The 16519-nt window shown below is 41.5% G+C and overlaps 1 protein-coding gene across 2 annotated transcripts in view; it reads left to right on the top strand.

Annotated features, from left to right (window-relative positions):
• The window catches only part of XRCC6 (X-ray repair cross complementing 6), a 75720-nt gene that overhangs the window by 41533 nt on the left and 17668 nt on the right, over nt 1-16519 (top strand). For both annotated transcript variants that reach the window (XM_075182804.1, XM_075182803.1), the window contains 4 exons: nt 1201-1369; nt 8059-8220; nt 8944-9073; nt 15939-16039. In XM_075182804.1, the coding sequence (XP_075038905.1) occupies nt 1201-1369; nt 8059-8220; nt 8944-9073; nt 15939-16039 (562 nt within the window). The remainder of the gene's footprint in view (nt 1-1200; nt 1370-8058; nt 8221-8943; nt 9074-15938; nt 16040-16519) is intronic.

Genomic DNA, 16519 nt, shown 5'->3' with positions numbered 1-16519 from the left:
TATTTGGTAGCATTTGTTGTGTAGTGCTATCTGGGGGATCACGGTTGTTCAGGATGTCTTGATATAACCTTACAAACTATTATTTTCTTGTTGTTCAATTGTTTTGTTTTGTAATTACTCAAGCAATCAATATTCTAATGTATTCTAGTTTTAAAGGGAAAACCATGGATTAGCGAATAGTTAACTATACCTTGTGGTAACTGAAGCTTCCACTACCAAGGCAACGATTAGGGATTAAATACATACCTAGAGATGTGCAGACTGATTTTCCATTTTTTTATATTCCCATATACCATGACTAGACACATTGTAATGACATAGTAACTAATGGACATAAATCCTTGCTTTCCACCCAGACATCATAATGCCTTAATCATAGATGTAAGCATATCGTAAATCTGACTAGAACCATTTAGATTAATTTCAACTATGGTCATGGATATATCTTTCATGAAAATATATATTGAATGTTGGATAATTCAGCGACTATTACTTTTTCTGAGGATTTTCTGTATTTCTGAGTTCAGAAATTCTAAAAGAAGAGAGTTGGTGAGGGAAAGAATGTTCTCGTAACAGGACAATATGGAGGATGAGGATGGATCAGAGCTGTTGAACATCTCTTCCACATCCTTCTACTACATTACCTCTACCTTACTGTTAATGGCATGCTAGTCGTAAACAATCATAGGATAGTAAACCATAAATAACAAGAGAAAATAGTTTGTAAAGATACTTCAACTCTTTTTTTTCTGAAGTTTTAGACTTCGTTTTCCACATGGACTGTCACATACAATCAAAGTTTAAACAAAGGTATTTCCACATAGAAATAAACAGAACATAGTATGTGTTATTAAAATAAATGTTTTACATTTAATTTTATAAATATGTTGTATCTTTTTTTACTAATGAGGAAAGTAACTTGGCATAGTAACCATCCGATTACACAAGGTGGGAAGAGAATATAATTTTGAATTCAGTGGTTAGTACCTTCCACCCACTTCATTTCTAATCTGTAAAGCAAGAAAAACAAGATGTAGCCTTTAAGGTTACATTATGCAAATAGCGCTTTACAATTTATTAATTTTATTCCATTAAATCCCCATCTTTATAATGCCATGTTTTGGGTGGTGTTTCCAGCTTGACATTGGAAGAGTAGACCAGGAACACATCTTTTACTGTTCCTCATTTGTTTTTGTCCAGACTTACAGCAACCGGCAGATTGTTCTGGAGAAGGAGGAGACAGAACAGCTGAAGAGGTTTGATGATCCTGGCTTGGTTTTGATTGGGTTTAAACCAATCAGTCTGCTGAAGAAGCATCATTTTTTAAGACCTGCACAGTTTGTCTATCCAGAGGAATCTATAATCAGCGGTAAGTCAAAGGGATTTAGGCAGAGAAGAGCTGGACCACCTCCTTCATGTGCTTGTTTCGAACATAAGGGTCACATGCTTACCAGTAAATAAATAAAGGGGACACTGCTTGCAGTAATACAGAGTTGTTGGCAGTATATTTGGCACAGGTGTCATTCAAGTTTTTCTGCACATAACAAAGGAGAAAAAATTACCTGTGACTCAAACTAAACATTAGTGATCTTCATAGGCTCCCAAGTATATTGTACAAGGAAACAAAATACATACTAATTTAAAGGTAACATTTGATCTAAAGCTTGTTTAAACCCAACAAAGTTTTTGACAAGTGACTTTTTGTGTGCCTTCCTTATGGTTGTCCTATGACTTTGTGCTATTATCATGGCAACATGTTCACAAACTGCTCTAGGAATGATAGTTTCTTAAAGGACCAGCGAATATAATTTATATGTTCACTCAAGAGTTTATCAGAAATTAATATATTAGAAATAAATATGTGCTTATTGTGCGGATATTGTTTCCTACAGACCGGAGATTTAGAGCTCATAATCTACTAATCCCATCTAATTGAAGTCTTAGAAACTTAACTTATCCTCTAAGTTTTATCTTCCTCCAAGACCCCTAGGGTGTTCTTTAAAAGGCTGAAGAACACCACTTGGGTTTCGTAGAAATTAAATAGATCACTACTTGGTGACCAAAGGCCAAGTTTTCCCTATTTGGTGTATATCCTTGCAAAAATGGTGGAACCTCCTGTATGAAAATTGTCCAAGACGCTATAGACCAGCATAGGGAGGCCTCTGTAAGTACATCTCCTCAAACTCAGAGTCTGCTTTTGTGGCCCTCCTTTGCCATAATCTGGATCAGTCAGGCTACAGTTGTCCTGGCAAACCATCTAAAGGACTCTCTGTGCACCCCAGTTTGGGCAGGCCAGGTTAGCCTGTCAAATTGTGGGAGCTAATCTCTCTCTGCAAAGGATCACAGGAGGCCACTAGGCTGTTCATTTGTGCTACTGCTATGTCACACCTGTCAAGACCTGATCTACAGACCCTGCCTCCAAGAGGTTCTTAGGTGGTATTCTCAAAGAACAGTCAAGAGGGGAAACGGATTTCTTGCTTGGGAATTGGCACAGAAGATTTATCACAAAACCCTGCCTGGCCTGGCAGTCCAAGGGACAAGTCTGGAGTTGACCAGTCTGTCTCAGCCTTACACATTTAATACTCTCTGTCTCTATTGTCCTCCTCGGTATGGGCGCCTGGGTATAAGAGGTTGTCCATTAAGCAATACTGCATCAAGTTTTTCTTCTTTTGCATTAGGACAGTATTTTTTCTTTTTGGGGGTCAGATTTCCATTATAACCCAAATTGGTGCTGCTCCTTGTCCTAAGCACTTTGTACTCTCATTTATGAGAAGATGGTAGTTCCAGTGCAAACAAAAGAGATTTTCAAGGGGTTCTACTTGAACAAGTTGAGAAAAATGGCAAAGGTGACAGTCATGGTTGCAAGCAATGGACCCTCCGCCCAGACTCCCATCCCACCATGACCTCTCTATTGTCGTCAACAACACCACCATCTCCTCTGTCACCCAACTTCGCTGCCTGGGTGTCACCCTCGACTCATCTCTCTCTTTTGCCCCCCACATTCATTCCCTTGCCCAAGCCTGTCGCTTCCAACTACGCAACATCGCCCGCATCCATCCTTTTCTCTCTCAGGATGCCACCAAAACTATCATCCACGCACTCATCCTCTCCTGCCTCGATTATTTTAACCTCCTCTTCACTGGCCTTCCCCACTCCCGTCTCTCCCCCCTCCGCTCTCTACTCAATTCGGCCGCAAGACTCAACTTCCTCTCGTGCCGCTCCTCCTCTGTCTCCCCTCTCTGCCTTGCCTTACACTGGCTCCCCTTCCCCTACAGAATCCTTTTTAAACTCCTCACCACCACTTACAAGGCTCTCTCCAACTCTACTGCCCCTTATATCTCTAACCTCCTCTCCATTCACACTCCTGCCCGCTCCCTGCGCTCGGCCAACGACCGCCGCCTCTCCTCCACTCTTATCACCTTTTCCCACTCCAGAATCCAAGACTTATCCCGTGCAGCCCCCCTTCTCTGGAACGACCTCCCTCGTTCCATCCGTCTCTCTCCTACTCTGTGCTCCTTCAAACGTGCACTCAAAACTCGCCTCTTCCTCAAAGCCTACCAACCATCTACTTAACCCCCATCTCCTCCCTTTAGCTCGTCCTCCCTTCTCTCCTCTTGCCTCAACTGGCTCCTCTTGTGCCTGGTCTGTGTACCCTCCCTTAGGATGTAAGCTCGTATGAGCAGGGCCCCCTCCCCTCCTGTCTCCATACCTGTTCTTCCGCTCCGTCTTTACTGCATATGACTAGCCGGAGTTTCTGAAGTATTGGTACTTTTTGTTCATTGTTCTGTATGGTTTCACCCTGTATAGTCTACTGTTAGTACTGTGTGCGGCGCTGCGGATACCTTGTGGCGCCTAATAAATAAATGATGATAATAATAATAATAATGGACACTCAAGTTTTGTACAATGACTAGTTTTTTTATGTCTCTCCTCATTCCAACCATACCACACGGTCTGTAGCCATAAAAAAAAAGTCAGTTACCAATGACAGATATAACATTGGTGACTGACATTGCTTACACACAATTTCCCCACCAGCAGCTGCAATTATTTCACTACAGTATGTATCAATTGTTTCCCACACCACTTAGATTGTAAGTCATCTTCCTCCAGCATCCAGCAGTGCCTTCTTTACCTTCTGTTTAATGTCATTGTATGATATTTATTTGTATCTGGATCCCCTCAATTTACAGTGCTGTGTAATAAGTTAGAGCTTTATAAATAAAGGATAATGATAATCATAAAATGTATTTACTTAGCTCAGTAGAGTACATATAGCAGGGGGATACATTTCCTCAATCACTATCAAGAATGCCTTCCTTTACATACTGATTTGCTTAGCATTAGAGGTTCCTGAAATCTCAGAACAATGCTTCCAATTCATGGCCCTTCCCTTTGACTTACGTCATGTTATTACTCTTGTATAAAAAGGTCACAGAATATGTAAGAACCAGGTCAGCGCTGGTTAGATGGATTGTTTATTCCAAGCAATGTCGCACCTTCATTCAGGCTTGCAAAGGCCTTAACACACCCCACCAAACAGGTGGATTCAAGACAATATGGAATGTAATTGATAAACGTGCAATAGATCTCATAATGTGAACATTATGTTGCTCACCACCAATATTAGCGCATCAGGACCAACTGATACTGCAAACTCAAATGTTTTTAGTCATGCTCTTGCTACAGCGAACGATTGTGATCCCCTGCCTGGATTTCATTCTAATCTAGGCTTTGTCTTGAGAGATGATAAAGACCAGTCTACGCTTGACTTTGTCCACTCTGATGTCCTTTTTGCTGGTTAGTCAACCCACCTGAAGTCCATCACTGATTCCTAAACACAAAAAGGCTCTTTGTCTGGAGCTCCATATTGGCCATGGTCTTCCTCAGTAGAAGCTGTGTTGCCTGCAGATTTGGGTGTCTGCTTTGTGCCGGTACATGAGTGCATGTAGGTCCTAGGGCTGATTGTGGTGGCCTCAGAGGCTATACCCTTTATTCACTTCCATGCTAGGAATCTACAGTTAGCCATTCTCCATCAGTGGAATCTCTCTCACCACTCCCTTGATTAGCCACCAATTCTGCCTCAGTCTGCAAGCTTACTTCTCCTGGTGGATGTTGGTCCACCCTCTCCCAGCCCTTAGTGATGTCTAGTATCCACAGATGCAATTCTATTGAGTTGGGGACTTATCCTAAATTCCTTCACTGTACATCATCATCATCATCATCATCATCATTTATTTATATAGCGTCAACATATTCCGTAGCGCTTTACAATTGGGGACAAACATAATAAACTAATAAACGAACTGGGTAAAACAGATAGAGTACTAGAGATAGAGATGACCGCACTAAGTGAGTTATTAAAAACAAACAAGTAGTACTTAACCCCAATGTCATTAATAATATATTTCCAGAATTAATTGCTTGTCATGTCTGGAGGGTGCTCCCTTATACCAATATATATGAATAAGAGGTAAGGAAGAAAGGGTATATGTAGAGGCACTCCGGGGTATAAGATTAAAATAGTATTTTATTAGTATGCATTAAAAATATTGATTCATACAACTAGCGAAATATAAATAAAAAAAATGTGCAGAGTGAAAATAAAATGCAGATCTAGCTGCAAATCACGGTGTTCTCACGTTATTTCTTTATATTGGATAATTAATATTAAGATAATCTAATTGAGATATTGTTCTGCTGATTTTATGTAACTGTTAGATCACTCGTTTACCAATAATGTCGGTATATTAGTGCTTAATAACACATTTATATGGTCAAACGCGGTAATGAGTTACAAATTTTTATATAGTATAGAAAACAAGATCGCTCACTAAGTTATTAGAGCGGCCACTAAACTGTCTACATCTAGTATCAGTTGGTATATATTAGGATTCTGCTTCCTAAATAGACTCGTTCAGTATTTATCTCTATTATGTCCTAATAGAGATAAATACTGAACGAGTCTATTTAGGAAGCAGAATCCTAATATATACCAACTGATACTAGATGTAGACAGTTTAGTCGCCGCTCTAATAACTTAGTGAGCGACCTTGTTTTCTATACTATATAAAAATTTGTAACTCATTACCGCGTTTGACCATATAAATGTGTTATTAAGCACTAATATACCGACATTATTGGTAAACGAGTGATCTAACAGTTACATAAAATCAGCAGAACAATATCTCAATTAGAATATTATCTTAATATTAATTATCCAATATAAAGAAATAACGTGAGAACACAGTGATTTGCAGCTAGATCTGCATTTTATTTTCACTCTGCACATTTTTTTATTTATATTTCGCTAGTTGTATGAATCAATATTTTTAATGCATACTAATAAAATACTATTTTAATCTTATACCCCGGAGTGCCTCTACATATACCCTTTCTTCCTTACCTCTTATTAAAACAGATAGAGGTGAGAAGGCCCTGTTTGCAAGCTTACAATCTATGGGAGAATGGGAGATTGACACATGAGGTTAATTATACATTTTGCATCTTGGCCCAGCCAGACTGCAAAGGTAAAAGTGACTCATAAGCTAAATGATCCTGTCACACAACAATGTTGGTCAGGGGGTAGTTGTCTTGTGTGAAATTGTGTAACAGGCGGTAACAGGCTAAAGGTAGTGAGGTTAAGAGGGTGGTTGAGGAATATTATAAGCTTGTCTGAATAGGTAGGTTTTCAGAGAACGCTTGAAAGTTTGTAGACCAGAGGAGAGTCTTATTGTGCGAGGGAGAGAGTTCCATAGAGTGGGTACAGTCCAAAAAAAGTCCTGTAACCGGGAATGGGAGGATGTAATGAGGGTGGATGAGAGACGCAGATCTTTTGCAGATATACATATACATAATGCACCTACCCATATATTTTACACTTTTCTCCACTTGACTAGAACCCTACAGGGTCACCTGTTGCCAGTCCAGTAGGACAATGACAACAGGGGTCACAAAGTGCAGGAATGCTATGGGAGAGGCCACAGAGGTTACGACTTGCGTGGAGGCCATTCATATCCCGGGTGGTGAAAAACTCTCTCACCAACTTTAAGTTGCGAATAGGTGGATTTAAAGAATGGGCACTTCACCCAAAAACAATTCAGCAGGATGTGTCGAAATGGACACAAAAAGTGGCTTTGATGGCGTCTTGTACAGTTTTACAGCCTGGTACTAGGACCCCCTAGAGGTTGGAATGGACACCATGGTTGTTCCTTAGTGCTAGAAATTGGTGTACTTTTTGGCCTTCCAGTCCCCTTAAGTGGTTCCCTGCATTCCATCTTAACAAATACCTAGTCCTTCTGTACTTTTGCACCCTTGTGGCATTACACACCTTGTGTGCTGTGTGTGCTCTACAACCTTGCATCTCATCCACAACCTTGTTCAGGCAATCTGACTCATTTTCACCTTCCCTTTGAAATGTAGGTCAGCTCCCAAAACAGCTTTTTCATGCTGGATACTGGAGGGTGTATTTGGTCAAGGGAAAGAATTTCCCCTCTAGTTACACGTCTTGCTCCACCAGAGCCATCAATGTATCCTGGTCCTTCTGGAATCGGACTCCCTTTGCACATTCATGGAAGACAACTAGATGCTGGTTTTGGCAGCAAGGTGTTGTGGGCTGCAGCTTGTGATTGGCATCACTTTTCTTGTACCCACCCTGATGCTTCTTTGGACTGAATTTGAACTGCCCACCATTCCTGTGTCCCTCAGTTTAACATCTGAGAAAACTGAACTACTTGCTGTTAAATTATTTGGAGTTTATTGGAGGGGACATGGCTTTCCCATCTGTTTTATCTTAGCAAATTTTCTGTGGTTGACTTATTACTTATTTTGTGATTGCAGTTGTGTACTCCTAAGTCATCTTTTTGACTGACTGGATAGCTAGTCACGCCTGCAGGTATATGACCTTTTCGTTTTACATAGGGTCACAACTCCAGTGCCTTTATCGACCATTTCTGTGCGCCCTAATGAACTACAAGAGACAAATATTTAACATGAAGTAGAAAAATGTTACCTTTTAGACTTGCTTGTGCATGATGTAAATGTCTTTTTGCCCTTTAGGGAGCTGCACTTTATTTCAGGCCTTGCTCGTTAAATGCTCAGAACGGCAAGTGATGGCCATTTGCAGGTACACCCCCCGAAAAAATACACCGCCTTGTTTTGTTGCATTGGTTCCACAGGAGGAGAAACTGGATGAGGAAAATGTACAGGTTAAACCCCCAGGTAAGCACAATCAGAAGTGATCTGGACAGCTAACGCTCAGTGATCAGATTTGACAGTACAGATGTTCTTCTTGCAGTTGACCACTGGGAATAAAAAAACAATAATGTTTTTTATGGGCAGTATTTCAAATGTGTGCAACAACCTATTTTCTGGTTTGAGCAAGAGTTGTTCTGAAAACCCTTAGACATGGATTTCATTAGTGGAAAATGTTATTTTACCAAATTTTGTGTTGTGTACTTAATTTGGAAACCACAAATACTACCACTACTGTGATTATCAATAGACAATTTTTCATGATTGCTTAGAATGCAGAGAACAAAGAAACATATAAATTGATACCATTTGCTTTCAATCATATCTGATAGAATGGAGGCATGCTGGGATTTGTTGGCTATCTCCATTATTCAGTCATTAGAAAATCTCCAATGACTGACATTTAATGCTCACTATGTTCTGTGTCCACATATTCAATAGCTAAAGTGTTTGGAGAGGGACTGATGTGAATTAGTTGTACGGCACTGCAGAATTAGTGGTGCTATATAAATAGATGATGATGTTGAAGTGAAAGCTTGTTGCATGGACATGGAGGGGGGGGGGGGATGAATAAGCACTTGCCATCTCTCCTGTGGCAGAAATGAAAATGTTTTGCTTGGGGTTTTATTAATCAAGATATTGGGAAATAGGGAACAATAACGTTTTTTTTTTCTGTTTATCTGGATATAGGTTTTAACCTCATTTTTATTCCATTTGCTGATGACGTTCGGAAAATTGACTACCCGGATCCTATACCTGCTAATGATGAACAGGTGGATAAGATGAAAGAAATTGTGCAAAAGCTCAGATTTAAATACAGGTGTGTCACTGTTGGTGATAAAATGAATTAATTTACCAGGTTATGGTAGTTTAAACAATAAAACTGCAAATCCAAACTGAGTGTAATAAATAATACGTTATTGTATTATCACCACTGTAGACAAATGTCTTAACTAAACATGGATAAGTCAATAGGTTCAGAGGATTTACATCCAATAGTATTAAAAGAACTAAAAGTAGCTTGTGCAGCGCCATTAACCAAACTTTTAAACCAGTTGCTGATGCCAGGTATAATTCCAGGTGACTGAAGAATGGTGAATGTAGTTTCAGCACACACACAAAAACAGTAGGGAAGAATATTATACTTATAGACCTTGAAATCATTTAATATTTTGTTTTTTAAATAAATATGAATTGTTGACCATTGAGAGTCCAACAAATTTTAAGATCCAAGTCAGAATTAGTATGGATCAGCACATATAGCTTATTTAATTTTAGAATGCATTTGATGCGGTATTGCACAATAAATTATTTCAAAATCTTATCCTTGCATTTGACACAAAGATGGCGATTTGAATAAAAGTTTGACTAATGACAGAAGATGGTGTTAATCAGTGGTGTAAGCTCGGAGAAAGGGATGGTAGCCAGTGAAGTGCCTCAGGGATCAGTCCTCTGTACTATTGTTTTTTGTTTTCTTTTGTTTTTGTTTTATGTATTCATTAGTGATTTTACTTGTAGTCTACAATGGAAAGCATGGCTTCTTGCAGCTGCTGCAAACATTTGTAACATGGTTGATACCTGTAACAATTATGTAGCAATGTAAGTAATGAAATATGGAGTACTTGCCTTACTCTAGATTAGCGCTGGCCGGCCGGTGGTGCGGAGTCTAACGAACCCCCTGGTGTTCACCAAAAACTGCCGCAAGGCGGGATGGGTTTTGCTGCGGAGGATCGCAGGTCTCGGTCCACTGGTCTGCCTCTAGAGGTAAGGATTAGGAGGTAGCCCACGATAACACTGGAACTGGAAGGTAGGGTCAGGATGGCCGAGGTCTGGTACACTTGGAATGGAGAGGAATACGTTGTCAGCAAGCCTGGGTCTGGTACACGAGGAGTTAATGTCTGAAAAGCCTGCAAGGAACTGGTACACGGGAGACACACGAGAAGCACCTAGTCAGGGTACATAGGAAGTTGCTCTGATGCTGTCCAGGCGTCAGAGCAGGACTTTAGTAGTTTACAGATTTGAATTCCCCGCCCCGACTGTCATGTGAGAGCGCCGCCGCGACCCGGAAGGAAGAGAGGATCGCGGCGCTGGAGCGAGGACAGGTGAGTTGTAACAGTACCCCCCTCCAAAAAAGGTGGACTCCAGACACCTATACCGGCTTGGTGGGGAATTTCATGTGAAAGGCTCGTAGAAGTCGTGGAGCATGCACATCAGCAGCAAGAACCCATGAACGTTCTTCAGGGCCGTATCCTTTCCAGTCCACTAGAAATTGCAGAACTCCTCTTGACCGACGGGAATCCAGAATTTGTTTGACTTTAAACTCAGACTGTTCTTGAATGACCACAGGAGGTGGAGGCCTCTCTTCAGTAGAGAATTGATTGTTAATTACAGGTTTAAGGAGAGACACATGGAAGACACTAGGAATACGTAATGACGAAGGAAGCTTTAACTTAAAAGCCACCGGATTGATAACCTTGGATATTTCAAAAGGGCCGATGAATCTAGGAGCCAATTTTTTGCTAGGAACCTTCAAATGGATGTTACGGGTGGATAACCACACTTTGTCCCCTGGGATGAATTGAGGAGCTACCCTCTTCTTCTTGTCATACGCCTTCTTAGCGCGGATCTCCTCAGGCTGGTTTTCACTAGATCCCTGATGCCAGAAAACCTGCGAAAGAGAGAGTCCACCGCTGGTACCTCTGAGTGAGGAAGAGAAGAAAAGGCTGGTAGCCTGGGATGACAACCATACAAGATAAAGAAGGGGGAATTCGAGGCTGCTTCATGGAAATGGTAGTTGTGAGCGAACTCTGCCCAAGGAAGGAGGTCAACTCAATTATCTATTGGCAGAGATGTAAAACCTTAGAAACTTCTCCAATTCTTGATTAGTCCTCTCAGTCAACCCATTAGTCTGGGGATGATATGCAGATGAAAGATCCAGTTTGGTTCCTAATTTTTGGCAAAAGGCTCTTGAGAATCTAGATACAAATTGTGACCCACGATCAGATACTATGTGTGCAGGACAGCCATGAAGTGGAAATATCTCTTTAATAAAAAGATCCGCTAACACAGGAGATGAAGGGAGTTTCTTCAGGGGAACAAAATGTGCTACCTTAGAAAATCGGTCAGTGACGACCCAGATGACTGTATGTCCCTTAGAACTTGGCAGGTCCGTAATAAAATCCATTGAAATATGAGACCATGGAATATCGGGAACAGGTAAAGGCATGATTGGTCTCTGTCTGGGAATCTTATGCTGGGCACATCTCGAACAGGCAGAGACAAAAGACTTAACATCCCTGCGTATGGTAGGCCACCAATATTTTCGGGAGACTAATTCCCAGGTCTTCCGCATCCCCGCATGTCCAGAAAAAAGGGAAGAGTGAGCCTAATGTAGCAATTTAACACGGAGGGGTGGGGTTACAAAGGTTCTCCCTGGAGGACAACTCCTCTCGGTCAATGGGGACAAGGCCAATATACAGTTGGTATCCAAGATTGGTTTGTCTCTCTCTGAAGCTTCGGTATCGGTAGCATCGAATGAGCGAGAAAGGGCATCCGCTTTAACATTTTTTGAACCTGGCCGGAAAATAATATTGATATTGAAGCGTGAAAAGAAGAGAGCCCATCTGGCTTGACGAGGGTTTAGACAATGTGCAGACCGTAGATAAAGTAAATTCTTATGATCGGTGTATACTGTTACCGGAAACTGAGCACCCTCCAGTAAATGTCTCCACTCAGAGAGAGCCAATTTGATTGCCAAGAGCTCCTTATCACCGATTCCATAATTCTTCTCTGCAGGCAGAAACCGGCGAGAAAAGAATCCACAAGGGTGATATTTGCCACCTGAATATTTCTGGGATAGTACCGCTCCGACCCCTCTGGAGGATGCGTCCACCTCTACAAAAAAGGCCTGTTGACAGTCTGGTTGAAAAAGAATGGGAGCTGTGGAAAATAAGGTCTTGAGGTCCTTAAAGGCTTACACTGCTTCAGAAGTCCAGATTTTAGGATTGGCGGAATTACAAGTGAGGGCTGTAATGGGAGCTACTAATGAAGAATAACCCTTAATAAACTGTTGATAATAATTAGAGAACCCTAGAAATCGCTGAGTAGCTTTAAGGCCTGATGGTTGTGGCCAATCCAGGATGGCTTTAAGCTTAGATGGGTCCATTTGAAGGCCAGTCTTGGATATAATATATCCTAGGAAGGGAAGATTCTCTTGTTCAAACACACATTTTTCGAGTTTGCAAAATAATTGATTTCTCCGAAGCCTGCTCAATACTTCTCTTACATGTCTGCGATGAGATGCGAGATCTGGGGAAAATATAAGGATGTCATCTATGTAGATAACTACAAATTGGTAGAGTAAATCTTGGAAGATCTCATTCATAAAGTTTTGAAAAACAGCAGGAGCATTACACAGCCCAAAGGGCATTACCATGTTTTCAAAGTGTCCATCCCGTGTATTAAAAGCTGTTTTCTATTCATCCCCTTCCTTTATTCTAATTAGGTTGTATGCACCTCTTAGGTCCAACTTAGAGAAAATAGAGGCCCCCTTTATTTGATCAAAGAGCTCAGAGATCAAAGTCAGTTGATATCTGTTTTTCACTGTGATAGAATTGATGGCACGGTAATCAATACAAGGGCGAAGGCTCCCATCCTTCTTCTTTACAAAGAAAAGACCTGCCCCTGCTGGAGATGATGATTTCCGTATGAATCCTCTCTTCAGATTTTCTTGAATGTATTCAGATACTGCATTGGTTTCGGGAACAGACAAGGGAAAAATGCGTCCGCGGGGAATAGGTTTACCAGGTTGAAGATTAATAGCACAGTCCCAACTCCTATGAGGTGGAAGTTTAGTAGCTTCCTGTTCACAGAAGACATCTGAAAAACTTTGGTAATGACTTGGCAATAGTTGGGGGTTGCGCAGTTGAGCACTGATCTTGGAAAAAACAGGTTGTACCTTAGTCAAACAATTGCTGTGACAGACCGGACTCCAGGAAAGAATCTCACCGGTATGCCAGTCTATTCCAGGAGAGTGATGACGAAGCCATGGCAGGCCAAGGATCAAGGAGTTAATAGCCTTAGGAATTACTAAAAAAGAAATGGTCTCAACATGAAGTGCTCCAGCTCTGAAAGTTAAAGGTATGGTCCTGAATAGAATATGTCCTTCAGAAATAGTACCTCCGTCAATGGCGGTCAGGAGATGGGCCTCTCTAAGGACTGGGTAGGAATGCCTAATTGAGAGATAGCCGTTGAAGAAATAAAATTGCTTGCTGCCCCGGAATCCAATAATGCAGAAACAGGGTGGACCTTGGACCCTACCACTACTTCACAGGGAATAATAAGACAATCTTTGTTGTGGAAAGAAGAGAGGATTTGAACAGAAGAACCTAACGAAACCTCCCTATTTAACGTTAGGTTCTGTCGTTTCCTGGACGCTTAGGACAGGTACTCAAAAGATGACTCCCCTCGCCACAGTACAAACACAACCGGTTCCTGAACCTTCTCTCTCTCTCCTCAGCTGAGAGGCGGGTTCTTCCAAGCTGCATGGGTTCTTCCAGAGGCTGAACAGGGGTCTGGAAACTAGGAGCGAGACGAAAGGGACCACGCCGGGATTGTTCTTTATCTAAGGATCGCTCCTTGAAGCGAAGATCAATCTTAATGCATAAGGAGATTAAGTCATCCAAAGAAGTAGGGAGTTCTTGGGAAATCAATTCGTCCTTAATTCGGTCTGTAAGACCTTGCCAAAAAGCAGCTATTAAAGCTTCGTTATTCCATCGGAGCTCTGAGGCCATTGTTCTAAACTGCACAGCGTATTGACCTACAGAAAGGCTCCCTTGCCGGAGCCGAAGAATACTGGTAGCTGCGTTAGCGACTCGTCCTGGCTCATCAAAAACCTTCTTGAAGGTAGAAAGGAAATTGGAGTAATTATGTAATAAGGGATCATCTCTCTCCCAAAGTGGTGATGCCCAGGCTAGGGCTTGACCAGACAAAAGGGATATTATATATGCTACTTTTGCTTTTTCAGAAGGGAAGTTTCCAGGAAGAAGCTCAAATTGTATAGCACATTGGTTTAAAAATCCCCTACATAATTTAGGTTCCCCGTCAAACTTAGGTGGGTTAGGAATGCGCAAAGATGATGCTGCACCTGCAGGTGAAGGAGCGGCTGGAGGAGCCTGAACGGGAGTTGATGCCATCCCGGATGCCGCTAAAGTTGTTTGTACGGTATCCATTCGGGCTGATAGTCCCTGTTAAAATTTTAGTAATTGATCCTGATTGAATTCCTGTTTCTCTACTCTTCCTAATAGGTGTTGGAGCAAATTCCTAGGGGAGGGGTCTCCTGAAGTATCCATATTTTTTGGTCAGAGCAAACTGTAACAATTATGTAGCAATGTAAGTAATGAAATATGGAGTACTTGCCTTACTCTAGATTAGCGCCGGCCGGTGGTGCAGAGTCTAACGAACCCCCTGGTGTTCACCAAGAACCGCCGCAAGGCGGGATGGGCTTTGCTGCGGAGGATAGCAGGTCGCGGTCCACTGGTCTGCCTCTAGAGGTAAGGATTAGGAGGTAGCCCACGATAACACTGGAACTGGAAGGTAGGGTCAGGATGGCCGAGGTCTGGTACACTTAGAATGGAGAGGAATACGTTGTCAGCAAGCCTGGGTCTGGTACACGAGGAGTTAATGTCTGAAAAGCCTGCAAGGAACTGGTACACGGGAGACACACGAGAAGCACCTAGTCAGGGTACATAGGAAGTTGCTCTGACGCTGTCCAGGCGTCAGAGCAGGACTTTAGTAGTTTACAGATTTAAATTCCCCGCCCCGACTGTCAAGTGACAGCGCCGCCGCGACCCGGAAGGAAGAGAGGATCGCGGCGCTGGAGCGAGGACAGGTGAGTTGTAACAATACCCCAGAAGGGGTACATCAGATTTTTAGTTTTTTAGAGAAGATTTGGGATTTTTTTTTTACCCGAGAGGCCTAAATTTACATTTTTTTTTTTTTATATATGTAACATTCCACAATCTAGTTTTTAACAATATTAAGGTAGCCCAAGCAGTGAAATACTTGCTTGTATTATAAGAGTTATTAGTGGCATGAAGAGGGAGGTTTTATTGTTATGTTATAAGTCACCGGTAAGGCTTCACCTCCAGTACTGTGTACAATTCTGGAGGCCCTGTCTCAAAAAAGACAGTGCTCAGGGAAGTACTGCTAAAATGGTGAGTAGGCTGCATAGCAAAACAGGAAATACTGCAGAAGCTGAACATGTACATTTTTGAAGAGAGAGAGAGAGGGAAGAGGTGATATTGTGCTAGAAACATTCATAGATATATAAAAAGATAATATTAGAGTTCATGAAGGCAGTATTACAAATACGAGGGTTGCTAGAACCAGGGCACAAAATTTTAAATTGGAAAGAGAAAGATTGAAAGGATAAGTAAGATATTTCTTTGCAGAAAGGCTAAATGAACCAGTGAATAGTATTCCAGAAGTTGTGTTGGGGACCTGTGGTAAAACAATTAAACAATGTGTGGGACATATATATGGCTATTATGACTTAGATCTAAAATAAACATAAAAAGGCAGACTAGATGGCCCTGAGGGTACTTTTCTGTCATCATATTCTATGTTTCTATGTAACTCGCACAAACTTATCATGTCTCTGAGACCCATTGTACTTTTCTCTCCAGGAGTGATGCCTTTGAGAACCCTGTACTGCAGCAGCACTTCCGGAACTTGGAAGCCCTTGCCCTTGATTTGACAGAACCTGAAACCATTGAGGATTTGACATGTAAGATATAGCCTCCCCACTCCTTTTGAATGGAGATGACACGGACTCCACACTCCTATGCACCTCCATTACATTTTAGGGTTATGAAACCTTTTGTGTTTTCTTGTCACATTGCGACTGACACCCATTTATTTTCCTTTTGTAGCGTAATACTCCGTAGCATGGTCATTCTGTGTGCAGATTCTATTCTCAATAAAATGTTCCTCCAACACAATTTTTAGATGCATAAACCATTGAAATATAGGTTACTTTGTAATATTTACCTTATCTATAGGTTCCAGTATTGTCCAATGCATGATCTGCACTCCACATGGCTACAGGCTCTCCATTCTATTACTACACCATTTTATGGAGGTACAGGGTTGTCTCCCTGACAGGAATAATATGCTAACCAATAGCGTGACATATCAACCATTATTATTTAGCACCAGATTATACCACATTCCATTTTAAGACTATCAAAAATGCGATTGGATACGT

Source organism: Mixophyes fleayi, chromosome 8, assembly GCF_038048845.1.
Source record: "Mixophyes fleayi isolate aMixFle1 chromosome 8, aMixFle1.hap1, whole genome shotgun sequence".
NCBI classification, from domain to species: Eukaryota; Metazoa; Chordata; class Amphibia; order Anura; family Limnodynastidae; genus Mixophyes; species Mixophyes fleayi.
Note: the sequence above shows the minus strand (reverse complement) of the source record. Positions and strands in the feature narration are given on the sequence as shown.